This window comes from Eupeodes corollae, chromosome 1 (genome assembly GCF_945859685.1).
Source record: "Eupeodes corollae chromosome 1, idEupCoro1.1, whole genome shotgun sequence".
Taxonomy (NCBI): Eukaryota; Metazoa; Arthropoda; class Insecta; order Diptera; family Syrphidae; genus Eupeodes; species Eupeodes corollae.
In genome coordinates this window covers 1,016,084-1,036,576 of record NC_079147.1, presented here as the reverse complement: position 1 = coordinate 1,036,576, position 20,493 = coordinate 1,016,084, and the positions used below count along the sequence as shown (strand labels likewise).

General features: G+C 32.6%; 1 protein-coding gene across 3 annotated transcripts; it reads right to left on the bottom strand.

The window, feature by feature from the left end:
* Positions 1-5,327: 5,327 nt before the first annotated feature.
* On the bottom strand, positions 5,328-17,149 carry LOC129939677 (uncharacterized). 3 transcript variants are annotated; one of them, XM_056047784.1, is made up of 2 exons: positions 16,162-16,349; positions 5,328-6,632 (listed from the first exon to the last, which is right to left on the bottom strand). In XM_056047784.1, the coding sequence occupies exons 1-2, from the start codon at positions 16,208-16,210 to the stop codon at positions 6,154-6,156; spliced, it is 528 nt and encodes a 175-aa protein (XP_055903759.1). In that variant the 5' UTR covers positions 16,211-16,349; the 3' UTR covers positions 5,328-6,153. The 3 variants fall into 3 exon arrangements, 2 of the variants coding, with proteins under 2 accessions (XP_055903759.1, XP_055903758.1); XM_056047783.1 differs by lacking the exon at positions 16,162-16,349 and adding an exon at positions 7,474-7,824; XR_008780563.1 differs by lacking the exon at positions 16,162-16,349 and adding an exon at positions 16,817-17,149 and having other exon boundaries at positions 6,498-6,632.
* Between the last annotated feature and the right edge of the window lie 3,344 nt (positions 17,150-20,493).

Below are 20,493 nucleotides of genomic sequence, written 5' to 3'. Positions count from 1 at the left end.
TGTAATTTAAATACGATTCATAAAAGTTTTTTTTTGTAGTTTTTATTGAATATGAAGAACGAAGAACGAAATGCCTTCACTAGAATTGTTGTTTGAACGCAATTGTACTGAGGAACGAAGGTTTTTTCTCCACAAGCATTTCTCTTTGTTTTCTGTTGCTAACTATTCTACTCCTAAATAAACAAAATATTATTAAGACAAAAGAGAAATTTATTTAATGAAAACAACTTACATTATTATATCACCTGATAAAAGCAAACACTTACATCTATGTAAAAAAAAGAAATTGTCTAACTTTTGACATTTATTTATTATCATTCAAAATTCAGAATGTAAACTCATCAGCTCTTTTAGGCATTCCTTTTGGTAATTACCAGACTCAATATAATATAATAAGGTTCTTATCGTCTAAAAATAGCTTTACACATATTAATGCACTTATTCTTGTAACTCGTAGCATTATTCTATCCAAAATTGATTATGGGTTGGCAGTCTATGAAAAATGCGGCAAATCTACACTCAACATCATCAAACCAATCATGCACACCTCAATAAGGACTAGCTTGAAAGCATTTGCAACCACTCCAATAAAGAACATCCTAACTGAAGCAGGCTTCCCAACCATACAGCACCGCAGGGATCTTTTAACCGCACGTCTTGCACCTAAGATATGTCAATCTTACAGATCCCCAATAATAGAGGATGCAAAGAAAATTGTAAAACGTAAAAACACCAAAATGCCCTTCTGCTATCTACATCGCTCTGAAGTAATCCAGTAAAATCGGTATTACTCCATCAATATGTAACCTCAATCCTGATAACATACCTCCATGGGAGTTCCCAACTGATACGATTAATACCTCTCTGGCGAGATTACAACAGAATTCCTCGTCTAAAGAAATGTACACACAGATGTTTCATGAAATAACTGACATGTACAAAAACGATTTATGGGATTTCATCTATACAGGTGGATCAAAATCTGATACTGGAACTGGACTTGCAATCGTTTCGGAAGAAGGAAATATTCTATAAAGTGCAAGATTACCTAACTACTTTTCATTTTTTTCCACTGAGGCGTACGTAATCCTGAAAACGACCGAAATAACAAATACAATACCGAAAAACTTTGGTATATGCTCTGATAGCCTTTCTACACTGAAGGCAATCAACAGAATCCAAAACTGTTCCTTAACCATTACCAATATCCGGAACAATATTCTCAAGAACAAACACACAATTATGCTACTATGGGTCCCAGGACACTCAGGAATCAAAGGAAACGAGTTCGTAGACATTGCTTCCAAAACCGCTTCAGAACAGTCGCATATACTTTCTATCCGACAAAAAAAGACTTTCTCAACGTGATTAACACTTACTGAGATATTATAAGAATTGAAGAATGGAAAACAAAGGGTGAGCCAGCCATATATCCTACAGAAACGACAATCATCATGAACAAATGATTTTTTCCGCTTACACCTCGGACACATACAATTAACTCATTGCTATTGCTATCTCCTCAAAAAGGAAAACCCTCCATACTGTCATCTCTGCCAATCCAATTACATACTATCAATAAAACATCTTACATCCGAATGCTCTAAAGTTACAATCTACAAACTCCTTTTCTCTTATGTGAGTAGTATGGGAGGGAGTCCATGCTTGCTCTCCAACTCTGAATAAGAAAAATATGTATTCTAGATTCAAATATGCGCTTCAATTCTCTTAACCTGCGATATTGACATTTAAGCTTTGTTTGCATCTTCAAAATTCTGTCGACCGATATAGCTTCATTGAATAGGATACTTTTCAAACCTTCATTTTTCTGGTTTACGTTGACAACCATTTGTCTAGTTTTCCATGCAAAATTACGAGAAGCGCAATTTTTCGTGAGGTTCTCGATGGAATCATGTTCGTGTGAACCCAACAGTTTTCGTTTGATTTGTTCATTTTATAATTTTTGTAGTTACAAACATATTGAAAAATAATTATTTTTAATTCGAAAGTGAAATTATAACTGCTAAAGCCGTTTGCTTTCTTTCCACAAATACTGTTTAGAGTCCATGTGCAAGCAAACGACATGTAATACGTCAATAGCCCCTTATGTTATATCCTCCCTAATTGGCATACAAATGGATCTGGAATCCAATTCTCTATAAATTCAATTTATTTTTGTATGGGATTTGTTTGCGCAATACTTTTTTAAATGTAAGACGACCACATTTTAAACAGCCGTCTATTCTTAATGAACAAACCGAAAAAAAGCCCAATGCACTAGGATCATTTCAACTTTTTAAGCGCTTCACTCCATTTTAATAGAAGCAAAACTTAAACTTAAAAATCGAATTGATTGCAAAAATAAGATAACAGTCTTACTTCAAATGAATGTTTTGAGCAACAAAAGCCTTGAAGTTTCATAACAAAAATTAAGCTAGAATAGTTACATATATTGGCGATCCTTTCCATGTATGGCACATCAGCTAACACCCATCACTTTTTACTTGCGACATATAGGAGCTATATGGCAAGTTTTGCATTCGTGCAAATTTTCGAACTCGAGATTTTAATCAAACATTATATATTAAGATAGTAGAGAAGTCGAAGAAAGTGGGTCCCGCGATTCCGTCCATACTGTTTTGTCTGCCTCTCCACGCCACTACAGTCTAAACCATTGGGTCGATTGAGTTCAAACTTGGAAGTTAAGGTTTTGAGCAGATTCGCGTCAGGGGTTTTTTTCATTTTTTTTTTAAATTTAAAAACTAACAGTCTCTAAAATTTTATTTTTGAACTTGGCTTCTTAAGAAGATATAAGAAAAACATGTATTTGTATTGCTCATGCCTTACTTACTCTTACTTACAACTCTTGCCTAGTGACGCTGATTCCGCCTCGACTGTCCATTTGCTTCACGTCACGGTCGACCAGCTCTTCTTCCTTCTTCTGTGAGGGGATTGCACTGCATTGCTTAGCCTGCAATGCAGTCTTTACTTTTTCGAAGCGTATGTCCAATTCATTGCCACTTACGTCTTCGTATTATAAATTCTAAAGGTTCCTGACCTGTCCTTCTATGAAGGACCTCATTTGATATACGGTTTGGTCAGAAAATCCTTAGGATGTTACGAAGATAAGCTGATAAAGTTATTCCTCCACATTTTTGACCGCATAACGAACGCCGCTTTTGCTTTGCCGATGACATCTTCTTCGGTTCCGCATTCGATGAAAACAATACTTTCAAGGTTTTGAAAGCTCTCCACTTTTCCCACCGTTTGCGAGAAAATATTTATTTGAGACGATTGTCGGGTTCCGAGGTTGATAATTTTTGTCTTGCCGGAATTCATTTTCAGCCACACAACTTCTGCTTCTCTCTCCACACTTGTTGTCATTTGATGGAGATCCATGATCCTATGAAAGAGTAAGCAAACTTCGTCCGCGTTATCCAAAATAGGATGTCAAGGTCCATTGGATCTCTCCGGTACCTGACAGAGCTGCGCGCAGTACATCGCTTATCAACAACAAAAACAATATTGGGGACAGAATACAGCCCTGTCTGGCTCCGCTTCAGATTTCAAAATCATCTGACAACCTACCATTCGTGCAAAACGTGACACTTAGATCCATCATATGCGGTGCGGATTCGGGGAATAGATTTTTCAGACGTTTCAGAAGGTATCGGCTGCACGTTGTTTGCAAACCCTTGGTTTAAAACCGCAGAAGTGTTCTTTTCACCTTTTGACTTGCTCATCCACCGAACTTATGACAGTACTACAGAAGCATTTAACAGATTAAGACGAGGACAATAATTCAAGAGCTGGATTTCACTCCATTCTTGAAATTCGTCCCGAATAAAAAAAAATCAATATTTCAATGTTATCTCTTGCATCCCTGCATCTCTTCAGCATTATTATGATTCTAGGTACATTTTTTGACCGAAACAACAAACACTGAGAATATAAAAGATTCTAGTTCAATTTACGACTTTGTTATCAATATTAAAATGCATATGTTTAAAACCCACAAATTTTTCGACAGCTGCAGTGAAGATATATTCAATTTGGAAAGCTTGACAAAAGAGAATTTGTTTCAATTTAAAAAATGACCCTTGCTAGAAATTCAATCGTTCTTTTTCATAACGGAGCTTCAATATCAAAGAGAAGCTGTGTGGTCATTTTTGCCTTGCGTTATTTGTTCCTTCAACACAAAATTTAAAAAAACAGTCAAAATTTATACCACAATACTTTATTTTTGTAAAAGAAAATGTTTATCTCGAAAAACTTTTTTTGAAATCCCATAAGTTTCAAAAAGCCGTATTCCGTGATTTGATCATCTGCCGCTTTTTCTCATATGAAATGCTAAAAAGAAACAAAGTTTGTAAGATTGCAACCGTGTAGCGCCACTGCATCGGATTAACGAATATGATATATTTAATCAACAAACTATTTTAAAGTGTCCATCAAGAAGTAATATCTTGGTACCTTTGTATATATGATTTTAAAATGTTATTCTTTACGAATAAGGTTGTTTCACACATATTTTACTTGCCTTCGCCTATATAAAGGAATAAATACTTAGTACAAGTTTAAGAAACGGTCCAGAAAGAGTTTATGTATTTTCTATTAGAATCACTTTTTCAACGTATGTATATCTACACATTATACCTCTATAAGTGTTACGTACAACCTCTACAACTACTAAACGTTGCACAAGAGCCTGACTGTAAACAACACGTGAATAGCATTTTCTTGTACCTGTTCGTATGCTTGTTTTTTTTAACATTAACGAACAAAAATAAGCTGAACGTAATAACTCCATGTTTGCGCCATGTTTGTAGGAAAGAAGAAATGTAATTGGATTGTATTAAGTAACTTCTACCTACCAATAACATACCTTCATTATCATCTTAAACATGTCTTTCGTTTTAGACACCTACCTAACTATACAACCAATATGCAATCGGTTTACAATTTAACATATATGTTCTTCCTCTTTCTTATCTTCAGATAATTTATTTTCCATCCCGGTTCTTCCAATATGAAATTAAAATAAAGCTAAAAAAGCTTTGAACGAAATAGTTTAATACATAAACCATTATTTTCGTATATTACAAGTGTTGTTCGTTTCCGGGATGAAATGTCCTAGGATAAGTTGTGTCTTGGGATGAATCACAAGTTTTTTGACAATTTATATCATTTATATCTTTGAAGATGAAGACATACTTATTTTACAGGTATATTTTTAAATCTTATATAGGTACTTTTTTAAACAGACTCTTTGCATACAGGAGCAAGTTCGTGTGATCCAGTCGTGCATTTTATTTTATATCCTAATATTAAATTTTTTAATTTTAGTTTATTTTATTATTCAAATTATTACAACGCTGTTTTATTTGCAGTCTCTTACATTGTTATGTTATCTGCAACTGCATTGAAATTCGACATTTATCTTTTTATTTAGGTTTATCTATTACAACTTTTTACACATACTACACACCGTTTTATTCCTATGCTATGCATATTTAATTTGTTTATATTCATATCGTTTTCTACATAATGTATGTTTGATTAAATGTTCACATCCAATAATATATTTTCAATCAATGATGATCGACCGGCCGATCAAACTTTTGCTTAAGTCTCATGTGCAGTAATGATTCTAAGTTCTCATCGTAATTCGTATCAAATTTTATATTTAATCGTAGTTTTAATATTATTTTGTATTTATTTTAAATGGATTGATTCGAATGTTTACTAACAAGTGACTGCGTACAATACCCGATGCAATAATGTTATTTAATTGCCTAAGTTACATTTTTGTATTTTTTTTAAATTTTTATTTGTAGTAACACTAAACGGTCCTAAATTATGATTTTTTTTTTCGGTTTACTCATTTATGTATATTGCACTTATGTATTAACATATATCATAATAGTATTATCTAATTGAATGAAATGAAGACTTATTGTATACTCGTATATACAGATCAATAATGTTTCTTTTATCGTTAAACATGAATGAAAGAATGTGTGGATTAATTATGTTACTTTTTTTGGTTGTATGAAATGATTTAAGTCCATATAGCATTAAGACAAACAGCCCTGCGATTTCAAAAATAAAAACATAATATAGAACTTAAAAAATAACATAATACGGTCCGTACTAATCTGCATCAAATTTTCTCCGATTGGTGTATTCGAAGTTGAAAGGGAAGAATCCGCTGGACTCGGCACCGAGGTTTGAATCGTCTTCAGAGTAATCCTCGTCGTCATAGTTGCTGGGCTTCTCATTGATTGGTGGTGCTGTGGCACTGTGGATCTCTTGGGATGCGATAGTCAATGATTCGAGAAGAGCGACCTCGTTTGCTTCTTCTCGCTCAGTAAATTGATAATTGTTTAGGGCTGGCCGATGGCCGGCTAAACTTCTGGGAACTTCTTTTTGCTGTTGTGCAAAATCATTCTGTTTAGGTGTCTTATTTAGGGGTGCATTTTGTAAATTTTGATGTGTTCCGTCTTTATTCCACAGGTACTGAATGTGATGTCGTTGATAATATTCATGTAAATTTTTATAAAATTGTTCTGCCGATATTTCTGAGGAATTTATAAGTTGAATAGCAATTTGTTCAGGTATAACTATTTTGTCTGAAATTAATACAAAAAAAAACATTTATTGTAGTACAAAACTTTTGAATTCAACTATGTTTTCTCAGGAACTATATAATTTATTAATAACTTAAGTTTTAATTAGAAACAGAAAATATAACAAACAAAATAAAACAATTTCACTCTTTTAAGGTATGACTACTAGTGTACATGTACTATTATGTTTGTATCTCTTCATTCTTCTGTTAATTTGTTTGCACATTCGTATCCTAATAAGTGAAGAACATGTAAGAAAAAGTATACGCATCTACACTATGTCCCGCCCTTCTTTTTTACATGTCCATTTAAAAATCTCCAATTAAGGAAGTGTATTCAAATTTAGTTTCTCGTTAAAATTATTCATTAATCACTTTTCTGCACTACTGCATGAAAGATTTCGTTTGTTCATCCAAAACAATTATTCTTTTTAAGGGGCACTTTAGGCTTTTTTGCGCGAACAATAAACATATTCGCATAGGTGTAGTTTTTGTCCTAGTTACGATTATCCTTTAGAATATATTTCTATGCATTGGAACATCCTAGAAGCATTTCTGTTTAGTTAATTTTCATCGAGACAGAAATAGTTGGGAAATAATTTAAATACCTTTCTTAAAAACAAACTACGAAATTCTGAAATCCAAACATTTTATAATCTAGAAATGTCCTTATTTCTATATTTGTATTAAATTTTTAAAGGCTTATGATTTATAGAACTGAAATCATTTAAGAACGCAACATCACACAATTTCAAAGACAGGAGAGATAAGATAAGATAATTTATAAAGAAAAGTCAAAACCTACAGTTCCAGAAATAATCTAAATCACTAATACTTCTACTTACCGCAGTTAGCCATTTTTGTAACAAACGGTCGAATACTTGGATCCCATATGAACACATAGTAAAGGGACAACATTATCGCAGCCAATGAAACACAAAACACATAAACGGCCACTGTGAGTATCCTTATGGCCTTCCGATTGTTTTGCGGCTGTTGATAAAATCTACTAATTGTTTCGGTAGGTGGAAGTTTGATTTTTTCTTCTAGAGAGCCTAGTTTCGAAATCATATTTTGTATGTTTTTTTGGTTTTGTTTTTCTGTTTTAGGGGGAAAATTTGAACTCTCTAAACTGATATGTTCGGTGATTCGAATAAAATCTGAAGCTAAAATTTCAATAAAAATTAAATTATCTACTTTCACTGATTTTCAAATGTATGAATGTAGTATATTACAAAAATAATTATTATTATCCGTCGCTTATTGTGTCCCGAATGCAACTGCACCAATAAACTCTCAGATTCGTTAGAGTGTTGAAGATTTCACTTAAAATAGCTTTTTAGTGGAATGTGTTGTGTATGGCAGCAGCAGGAATGGGGCGCGACACCAGCGACACACTCATTAGAGCCAAGTCTGATTCTGAAACTTCTTGCTTGGTTGGATGGACTACGACGACGACGACGACGACAACAACGAGCGACGGCTATAGGGACGATGGAAACGAAAAGGACGAGGACGTATGTGTACATGCACAAAACACTTACTGTGTCAGAAAAAGTCCTACCTCTGCGAATCGATAATTCTACAACAACTGTGTGCAAAAAGGATTCAGGTTAGTGACCGAGAATTGGGTCAGTAGGACAGCATGCAATTTAGAGATTTCTGGTTTGTGTGTATAAAAAGCTTTCAAGGTAGAAGCGCCCGAGTTGTTCGTGTCAAAGTTTTTGTAAACTCAACCAAGTTGAACCAATTTTTGTGGTGAATGTGTGGATGTGTTTTAATAAATCTAGAGCACCATCACAATATAATTTTCCAGCTAAAGTACGAGTACTGTACGCCGTACATTGTACATACCTACATAGGAAAACTAGATGTTTGTGGGTACGAGTATTGCATTGTAAATATTTGAAGTCCTTCAATGATCTGACAATAAATTTATGACCCTCATTCGAGAAAGTAAAGTATTAATTATTATGTTCAAGATGATATACTCGTTCTCATGTAGCTACCTTCCTCTGGCTTTGTTAGTTCATGTTGAAAGTTTTAGTTGCCATTTCTAAAGAAGTTAAATATACATATGTACATTTGTGCACATAGATAATATGTAATTCTTGGTTTTATTAAATATTAAGGGTACTTAATTCAAATTACAGATTAATTGGGAGTTAAGAATCTTCATAGGCTTAAGATAGCATGCACTAATAAAATTATATAAAGAGCTCAAGAAAATTGGAACAGGAGTAGGAAGTTGGTCGTCCATCAAGATGTATACTGCTACATTGAATGCTTTAGAAATGTTTAAATTAATTTGCAATGAAAATCAATTCTTAATATGTTTGTGCTTACCGTTACCAACCTTTCTAGGTTAGTAGGTATAATGACTACATATACATACATATATACTGTGATATACTTTGAAGCTTTGTTATTTATTCCAACAATGAATTGGTGTTTGAATTGCAAGTGAAAACATAAAAATCGTAGCTATAAATCTAGAGTGCGTTGAATAGATTTAGTATCGCTACAGGGACATCCAAGTAGAATAAAAATCGTTATTTTATATGTGCTTAAATATGTAAATAAGTATATAGTACATACGTTATCTTGGCTAGAAATGAAAGGATGGTTGGACGCATGCATACAACATACAGTTTGATCAAAAAAATGTACTCACGCAATTATGTTTCGTTTTTCAATCTTATGCAATTATAAGATAGTTTGATTTCATTTCGAGTAACTATGAGTTTCACCCCAGTACGCAGGTAAAGGACATGACCCATTTTTGCACCCAATTATTAATATTTTAATTAATAGTAAAATCAATTTCTCTTTTATTTCTGCAAATCAAAATTTTCAAACTTCGAAAATATTGGTCTTCAAAGACAAAGTTGGTATTTTGAATTTAATGTTGTTTCCTTAACTAGTGTAGACTAAATTTGCAATGCATATTTCGTTATATTGCTGAAATCTGCGAAATTAATTTTCTTGAGAAAATCTTTTTCTATTGTACCCTACTAAATGTATCACGTTGGTGTTTTTATTTTCTCTTTCAAATAAATATCGTATTGGCAATGCGTTGATGGTATGCTTTCAGCTGGAAATGTTTTTCTAGGGCTTCGATTCACCATTGAAACTGACGGTCAAGACAAAATTTCTCTTCAAATTGGATTTGTATATCTATTTAAAAGAAATCGATTCACTCCAAAGTATCGCTGTAGGACCTTTCTTTAGCTTAGAGAAAAATATTTGAACTTGATTGTTTTATGTTTACGTAGGTTTATACCTATACATTCTCGTATATTTGTATTGCGTCGTGCTTAACAAATTGAGGGCATGCTGATTTAAGAATTCTAGCAAATTTCCTGTCTGTAGAGTTTGAATGCAAAATCAAAATAAACTAATTGTAGTATACGGAAAGCGTGATAAATGAATGAATTTCCATCGTTTAGCTGGTTGCATTCTCTCGAGTAATATGAATAGCGTGGATATTGTTTGCGAATTTGTGATATATGTTCCTAGTTATTTATTTAGGCCATTGATATATTGCACTTATAGAATACTTTATGCCTACTATTGCGTAATATGGTATGAGCAGCTTTTAGGCAATGTTAGATAATAAATAAAAACTAGGGTAGGAGAAGGAGTGTATACGTTCTAATTTACGATTTTAAAATACACAAATTTTATTTAAATTCTTATTACATTTTATATATTTAAAAAATAAATATACCTTCTTGTAGTCGTTCGTTTGATTTTTAAGTGTATTACGTCATATCACATTGTCCCTAAAAACATTTTGAATAATACTCGAAGATAAGGTCATTTCCAGGCTATCCTGGGTATTTAGATTTTTAAATACCTTTATTAAACGAGTTGAAAACCTAAATTAAGATAGCTTTGAAAAAGTAAAAATTGCTTTTAGCTGTTCTTAAAAAGCGGACAGACATTCAGATTTCAAGGTACAAAATTATTTTAAAATAACAATTTCAATGGATAACGTTAATCTTTACTGAATTTTTACCGAAAAACATAAAAATGTGAAATTATTTAACGGGTTTCTTTAGAGTCAACCATATGCAGAATGAGCTGTTCTGTTAGATACCCATATTTAACAGAAATTCTGGGATACCTTTGGATTCCTTTTTTTGACATCACAGCTGTTTTGGACCAGATAGTTCCTTTACACGTATAACACAACCAAAAAGGTATCCACATACTCTATCTGTCTAAGATTGAACGCAGGCAATTGGTATTGTATTTATATTTAAATTGCAAAAAATCCGATAAAACCTTAACATTCAACAATCAAAGTAAGCTATATGGTTAGAAACCAAACAGACCATAGGTCATATGCATATAAACGGTGATTTTTTAAGAGCTTGAAAACTTTAAAAAAAAAAAACGCATAAAATTTGCAAAATCTCATCGATTCTTTATTTGAAACGTTAGATTGCTCCATGACATTTACTTTTTGAAGATAATTTCATTTAAATGTTGACCGCGGCTGCGTCTTAGGTGGTCCATTCCATTCCATTCGGAAAGTCCAATTTTGGGTAACTTTTTCGAGCATTTCGGCCGGAATAGCCTGAATTTCTTCGGAAATGTTGTCTTCCAAAGCTGGAATAGTTGCTGACTTATTTGTGTAGACTTTAGACTTGACGTAGCCCCACAAAAAATAGTCTAAAGGCGTCAAATCGCATGATCTTGGTGGCCAACTTACCGGTCCATTCCTTGAGATGAATTGTTCTCCGAAGTTTTCCCTCAAAATGGCCATAGAATCGCGAGCTGTGTGGCATGTAGCGCCATCTTGTTGAAACCACATGTCAACCAAGTTCAGTTCTTCCATTTTTGGCAACAAAAAGTTTGTTAGCATTGAACGATAGCGATCGCCATTCACCGTAACGTTGCGTCCAACAGCATCTTTGAAAAAATACGGTCCAATGATTCCACCAGCGTACAAACCACACCAAACAGTGCATTTTTCGGGATGCATGGGCAGTTCTTGAACGGCTTCTGGTTGCTCTTCACTCCAAATGCGGCAATTTTGCTTATTTACGTAGCCATTCAACCAGAAATGAACAAAATTTGTCGATAAAAAAGCGGATTTTCTGCCAACTTTTCTAGGGCCCATTCACTGAAAATTCGACGTTGTGGCAGATCGTTCGGCTTCAGTTCTTGCACGAGCTGTATTTTATACGGTTTTACACCAAGATCTTTGCGTAAAATCTTCCATGTGGTCGAATAACACAAACCCAATTGCTGCGAACGGCGACGAATCGACATTTCACGGTCTTCAGCAACACGCACTGTACGCATTCGTGTGGTTGGTTTAATGTCCAATAAAGTAAACTGAGTGCGAAACTTGGTCACAATCGCATTAATTGTTTGCTCACTTGGTCGATTATGTAGACCATAAATCGGACGTAAAGCGCGAAACACATTTCGAACCGAACACATTTTGGTAATAAAATTCAATGATTTGCAAGCGTTGCTCGTTAGTAAGTCTATTCATGATGAAATGTCAAAGCATACTGAGCATCTTTCTCTTTGACACCATGTCTGAAATCCCGCGTGATCTGTCAAATACTAATGCATGAAAATCCTAACCTAAAAAAAATCACCCTTTAGTAGTACCCTTGGCGTGATGTTTAGCGCGTGGGACTGTCATGCCAGGTCTTGGGTTCAATCTCTACCTGTGCGTGATAAATTATTGATTTTGTAATTGTAAGTCTAACTGCTGTTTAATTAAAGTATCGGCATATGTGTTAATTGCTGATGAATATTCTTCGAAAAATGTTTGCCTGATGAAAAGTTAAAACATACTTGAAACGTTAGTTGCAATATAAGAAAAGCACCTTTTTATTATTGACCTACAGCCCACATAGTTTTAAATGAAAATTCATCAAAGAGTTATGATTCTCGTCATAAAAAGTGCCTTTCTAAAGAAGCCGTTCAGATTCGTCGTAAAAATTGTATTTCCCTCTCATCGCTGACATTAACCACGCACAGAAATGGTTTAAAGTATTGGTTGAAAGTCTTATGTCATTCTGCCATATTTCTCTTCGAGCTATTGCGCGAGTAATTTATTGATGGTATGAGAATAATACACTAGTACTTAATTTAGATTTAAAAAACGAGGCTGGGATGCGACCCACACTGATAACCCCCCATCCCGTCTGTCGATTTGTCTTGCTTAAAAGTTTGAAGGTTTTCGTATTGGGTTTTTAATATTTTTCATAAAAAGTTTTAGTATTGTTTTTGTTGGGTTTTTATTTTTTGTAAAAAAAAACCGTCAATTAGATTTTTCTCAAAATTTTACTGAATATTGACAACAATATTTTTTAAAAAATAAAAGTAGTTGGAAGCCAATATCTCAAAGTTTTGAAAAGATATTTGATTTGAAAATCAATTTTTACCAACTTTTATTCACTTTCTTGTTTAGGGTTTTATTTTTTATAAATAAAACTTTCAATTCGATTTTTCTCAAATTTTTTTTCGAACGGTGAAAAGAATATTTCTTATAAGATAAAATTAGTTGAAAGCCATAATCTCAAATTTTTAAACAGATATTTAAGTTGAAAATCAATTTTTACCAACTTTTGTCAAATTTTCTTTTAAGTTTTATTTTTTGTAAGAAAAACTGTCAATTTGATTATTCTAAAAACTTTACCGAATGTTGAAAACAATATTTCTTATAAGTTAAAATAAGTTGGAAGCCATAATCTCAAACTTTTCAAACGATATTTGAGTCCAAATTCAATTTTTATCAACTTAAAGTAAAGTTTTTTTTTAGGTTTTTATTTTTATAAAAATTATCAATTCGATTTTTGTCAAAATTTTACCAGATGTTGAAAATGTTATTTTTCTTTGAAAAAATTGTTTTGGGGATAAAATCATTTGGTATTCGTAAAATTTTCGATTTGACAATTTTTTTTCAGTTTTTTTAAAAACCTTTTATTGGATTTTTTTCAAAAAATATACTTGTTTGGTAACACGTTACAGTATATTGTATAAAATTTGATTTAAGTCTCTAGCGTTTTCGTTTCGTAAGATATTTAGGGTTAACGAAAATTTGCACCTTTTTTTTAAACTGCTATGGTAAAATAACCACCCACGCAATTTCCTTGAGAGGCCTTTCTGCCTTTGGATAACAAAATTTATTTGAAGTCGATATCTCTTCTGGTTCTTGAGCTATGGACGACATCTTTCTAAAAATCTTTTATTTAAACTCTAGGAACTTTGAAACGTCGAGAAATGTCAACATTTTCAATTTGACAAATCGGACCCATTACAATAACTTCCTATGGGAAGTTAATAAAAAGAACAGAAACATTTTATATGAATACTTAATGAAAAAATAAATTGTTCCCATTGTCATCAGCTCGGGGGTTCATATATCTTGAACTTCTTATTATTAATGAAATAAGTACAAAGTATGTCTACAATATCTTTTTGCAACTTAACTCTAAAATCATTTTTTAAAAGATATATGTAAGTACTATTCAATTTAGTCGTAATGTATATTTATTCCCATTCATTTCATTCCCTGAACCGTATTGATAAAGTTGAGTTTTCATATTGTTTAAGAAATTATTCACCTAGCATCTTATTATTTGCTATAATTGGCCATTGGTACAAAAGTTCATTGAAAGTGGAAATTACTATTGCAATTGATTTACTTTAATTTCAATATCTGTTTTCATATATGTATGTATGAATTCACACAAAATGAAATGCACGACTAAGTCGAACGAATTTGCTCATGTATCCAAAGATTCTGTTTAAAAATATTTCCTGTAATTTAAGATTTGAAAATGTACATGCAAACATTTTTTTTTTTTTCAAAAAATTAAACACCATTTGATTTCTCACAAAAAGCATATTTCAAAATGTGTATTTAGAAGGTTTTTTTTTTATTATTATTTTTTTAAGAAAACAATTTTTCAATTTTAATTTAAAAAAATGTTTGGTATGCAATTATTGAGAGCTTACTTTTACTTTAATATCGTAAAAAAAATACCCGCTTTTTAGATATCAAATTTCGAAAAAAAAATTTAATATTTATTTTATTTCTTTAAGTATGAAAACATAAAAAGAATTGATGTTTTGGTTATCAAATATTACTGAGATAGAATAAGAACTTGTGCAGAATATTAGTTCTTGAGAAAACTATAATTATATAACAATATAACGGCTCTATGGAGGTTAACCTTCTGGATCAATAGGAAAATAATTTTTTTTTATTTTGAAAAAGCCAAATTAAGAAAAACAAAAAAATACTATCGGGTTGTTTTTGAGAAAATTCGAGTTTTATGATTTTTGACCATCAAATTTTTATGGGGACTACTTTTATTTTTAATCTTAAAAAAATGAAAAAAACGCCTAATGCGAATCAGCTCAAAACCTTAATTTCAAAATTTGAAGTCAATCGACCCAAAGCTTTGGGTTGTTGGGGCCAGGATAAACAGACGGACGCAATGGGGTGAACTTTATTCGACCATCGATATGTCATAATTGATTAAAGTCTCGAGTTCGAAACTTTTTACGAAATTTCTGGTTTAAGAAATATATTTTTATCAGTGAACTAAAACACGTTAGCCTTTTTTATACTTATATTTTTTAATAAATCCTTACTATCTCTAAAACCACTTTACCATGTAGAATTTTTAAATTTAAGACACTACAAATTTCGTAACACCTATTTGAACCTACTCTAAATAAATCAATATTCTTCAGCAGATTTAGTTGACAGCGTTTGGTAAGATCATTTACATCTATATTTTTAGTCGTAAAACGTCATAATGTAAAACTTAGTTTAAGTATTTCTTAATAATACAATTGGCTAGTTAAGAACAGAAAACATCTAAGTGAAATTTTTAGAAGAACTTAGTTAAGTTAAATTTTGCACTTCCTGATCATCGATTTTGTAAGTGCAAAGGAAAACTCCATTTTTTGATTCATTACTCATCGACTTACGAGTAGTTATTGCAACAAAAATCTAAGTGAAATTGAACACTTTTCTTATCAAAATCATATATTTTTTTAATTTTACAATAGGTGTTAAAATACAAAGCATTTTCGGAAAGCCAAGTTTCTAACAATATGAATATTATGACAATAATTAGTTATAATTTAAAAAACAACTTAAATATGCATTGAGAAACATTTTCTCATAATCTGAATAAAAACAAAATGACACTTGGATTTATTATGTACTGAACTAACCAAATATTGCACATACACATGAAAAGACTTAATTAACATTTATTTTCAGACGACAAGAATTTTGATGAAAAATGGTCTGGGTTACCAAAGCCTTAAACACGCTTTAAACAGTTAAGACCAAAAACATTTGTTTTTTTTTTAGTTTTAATAATTAAACTGCTTTAAATAAACAATTGCAAAATTTTTAACAATCAATGGCTACCAAGACTTAGACAACACTATACATCCTTGATAGATGACATTGACTTTTCTTCACAATGCTGGAGCCCTTTTAAATATATACATCCTTTACATGATTAAAATTTTACCTTCAATTTTGAATTCCTTATAACAGTCAAAATTTGTCTGGAACTTCATAATTTATGTTATTATCCAATATCCAATGAATCAAATTTATCAATTTTTATTTAAAATTTAATAAGGTAGATGTTTTTTTGGCTTAAACACTGGGGGCATTTTAGAATCCCAAAAGAAAACGTAATAAAATGACAAACCAACTCCTACACCCGACAAAGCAAATAGATAAACAACTATTGTTATAAACCGCAGGCATCTTTCCGAGTAGCGCTTTCGTTTTGGGCGAATTATTTCTTGTAATTCCTTAACTGTAAGCGACGACGCGGACGGTGTCGGCGGCGGAGAATTTATCTCAGTTTCAACGGTTTCAATTATTTGAACAATTTTAGGCATTTTAGCCAGCAGTTTAAAGTGGGGCTATTTCAGAACTATTGACAACGAATCTCAGTTAATACTATACTGGCACAGATGTCACAGTTCAATCTGGATTTGAATTCTTTAATTAAAAATCCAATTAAAATCGACAGCCTGAAGTGGGCTTACTTTTTTGTTAGTTCAGCTAAAATTAATCCTTTAACAATGTGAAAAGCAGAATGTACTGTACACCTTCGATAATCCACACTACTCGGCCTTCTGGAAATATGTACGCGCAAATCAAAAACTTACCATGCGTCACAATTTTGCTTATCCAACATGATGATGTTGTTTGAACTCAGGAAGTGCTGGCATTTTGGAGTCCCACAGAAATAAATGGTAAATAGCCAATGTCATTCCCATGCCACTAAGTCCACCCAAATATATGCCCAACGTAAGGATTTTAAATGTTTGCGACTCAAGAAAAGGTACTTTCTTATTTTCTTTTTGTTCATCTTTGTTATCTGCCATCATACTTTCAAGCCCTGTCCACGAATTTTAAACGTTATTGAATAAATTATTTGGTAAAAAAGAAATTACTATCACTTCAATGAAAAATTGCTTTTCTTAACTTGATATGTGTACCGACTCTGAGTTTAGACAAAACTAATGAAACCACTTTTAAGGTGTCGCCTTTTCTTGTTTTCCATAATGCGAAACACATATAAGTCAATTAATTGGTAAGGAAAATAAGCATTAAGAGCTTGTGGCTTTTCAAGTGGTTTAGTGGTTTCTTTGTCTTCTTCTCATGGCCGAAACGAACGTTAGTAAGGGCCTGTTTTCAAAATGTTTAAATTAATTGTTTTTTTCAAAATAAATAAAAACTAAAATCTTTTCTAGAAATAGAGTGCAACTTCAATTCCGAAGTTATATTTGTTACACATAGGGCAGGTTCAAACCACATAAGGGACTTCATTTGCATTCAACTGCTTTCCTTGAACGTACATTTTGACCAAGAAAACTAGTTAGGTTTTCGAGTGTCATTTAAAACTCAGGACTTTACTGCACTAACTTCTACCTTTAGTTCATCGTACAAAACTACCAAACACACTATTGTCTACAAAATCGCCCTCAGGCAACCTACACAACCATCAAGATTTGCATTTCGTATTGTAAAGGAATACTACTTCTTTCTTTTCCAATTCGAGGAGGAACCCTTTTATACAAAATATAAAATGGAATTGTCCGGAAAATAAATAAATCGTAGAGTAATAAAGCTGAACTTTATTAACTTTCAGTTAATTGAAAATCATGATCAATTGTCATTCTGACATAAATTGACCTGACTTGATAGTTAAGTAACTTTACTAACTTTCCAGTCAACTTTTCAATAAAGTTGCCTTAATTGGAATGCAATTTTTTTGGCAGCTGACCAATCAGATACAGGAAACTTGCCTTACTTTCAAGTCCCTTATGTCGCCTGAACCAATAAATGTAGCAAACATAAATTCAGGTGTGTAGATAAATAGTATTAAAGTGTCACCAGCCTGTGGTGCCTGTTTCCTAAAAACATTTTACACTACGGAGATAGACGGGCCTGTTTTTCTAAGTACAATCGAATTTTTTCTTACTTTTCTAGAAAGTTGGAAGTGTAATAACGCCATATTGTATTGTTTTACTTGCAATTTCATGGACGAACACAAAAAATATCTATTTTTATATATCCTACACTCATCGTATTGCGAGGTCACTTCTTTCTTCCTTTTTATGTTTAGTGTTAAAAAAGCGTAAACAGCAAATAAGGTTAAGAAAGTGATTAAATTAAAATCTATATAAGCTGTAAATCAAGAGTACATTATAGGATCTTAGGATTACCCCTGCTTGAGAAAAGGTGAAATATATGTCCTCAGCTCCTCCGCTTTTTTGCTCTTTATTCAATGTTTTATATAAAGTGTTACAGTGATCGGATTTAGCACACATACTCGTATGTATGTATGCATGCACCCTTTTGTTCGATAATCTGTTTCCATCTAGACGGCAACTTCATAATACTCGTAGAAGCATTCCTCCTTATTAGCGAAGAACTCGGACAGCCACTTTTCACAAGCCTCTCTTTAGTTTAATTTTATACCACCAAGGGCTTTAGCCATGGACAGGACCAGGTGGTAATCACTTGGCGCTATGTTCGGGCTATAGGATAGGTGCAACAAAACATGCCATCGGAGCTCCCGTAGCTTCTTACGAGTCATCAACATAGTGTGTGGTCTGTCGTTTACTTGGTACAGTACACCCTTCCTGTTGGCAAATTCTGTTTGCTTTTAGTTGGTCGCCTACTACAAGCGGTCCCCTTGTTCGCAGTTGATGGTAAAATTAAGCATCTGGCCATATGGGAGCAGCTCTTAGTGGATGATTCCCTTCCAATCCCACCAAACACACAGCAAAACCTTCCTGCCCGTCAATCCCGGCTTGGCTACTGTTTTGGACGATTCACCGGTCTTCGACCACGACCGTTTTCGCTTTATATTGTCGTATGTGATCCATTTTTTGTCGCCAGTTACCATCCGCTTTAAAAATGGGTCGTGTTCATTCCGTTTTAGCAGCATATCGGAGTCCAGAAGGTTTTTTTGCGTCAAATCATGGGGCACCCAAACGCCAACTATTTTTTGTTAAAAATAGTTTGGTGATTAACTCCCATCTCCTGGGCTATGTCACGAGATGCCACATGCATCTTATTTGCCTTTTACGAAGGAAAACTTTTAAATATCGCGTCTATAACTGTTGAACGCAATATCCAAACTAAGCATGCATAGCTTCGTTTTGTAGGTTATGTCAAGACCTTTCAAATGGTGTATAGTAATGCCAGTTACGAGCTCTGTAGCGCTTTGTACATATCAGTGAAACTCAATAGACAAAAAGACGGAAGGGAAATATTTTCCAACCTTAATATTCATACAATAAAAATAAAATCCGATAAGAAGCATCCGAGGTGAGAAGCTGTTGGACATACCGTTAATTTAATGGAATTTCTGTAACGTTTTTTTAAAAAGTTAGTTTTTCTGAAAGAGCTATCATTTTTTAAGTTTTATTTTTGATAAACATAATATACATATCCAACACATGTTTCTTCCATTTGAAATTTGATTAACACAAAATGATCAATTTTGAATTGATTTTTCTTTTTACCAAATATTAATTTCATGCACATCAATGCTGATCTGTATAATTTTTAAAAGGTCTTTAAAATAGAGTATAAATGAACAAGGTGGATTAAAATGATTCACTCTATCGGAAGATATGAACTTTCGTGAACTACACAGCTGCAGAATGCAAACAATTAACAGTAACACCGAAAAAGAGTCTAATAATTGTTTCCAACAATAAAGACGACAATTTTAAGTCGACATCAGGTGACGAGACTAGACGCATTTACATTTAAGCGGTTCCGCTCAATAAACAAAACCTCCGTATTTTGGGCGCTGAAAACTGACATGTCATGACCGAAAATGCGTGTCATCCACCCAAAGCCACTGTCTAATGCGAAGTTTACGCCGGCTACAGAGCCATGATAGTTAATGACTTCTTATTGCCGGAAATTGAGAAGCATATACTATACACATAACATAACACATAACACCTGTGATCTATTTCACTAAATTATAATTACAATCACAAATTTGTAATTGTAAACTACAATTACAAATTTGTAAACTAATTTTTTGTTTCACAAACTATAAAATCCAACAAATATGTAAGAAAAGAGACACAAAATAGGTGAAATTTGAATTTTTAATTAACAATATTCTTATTACAAATTGTAATGAAATCTACACATCATCTTTCTATTGTAAGAAATTTTCATAAACCAAACACAATTGTAAATATATTTGATTTGGTGGAACACAAACTTACAAAAAAAAACGTATTTTACAAATTTGTATTTGTAAACTACAAACAAAAAAACGTTTTGGTGAAAAATAATGAAATATCTG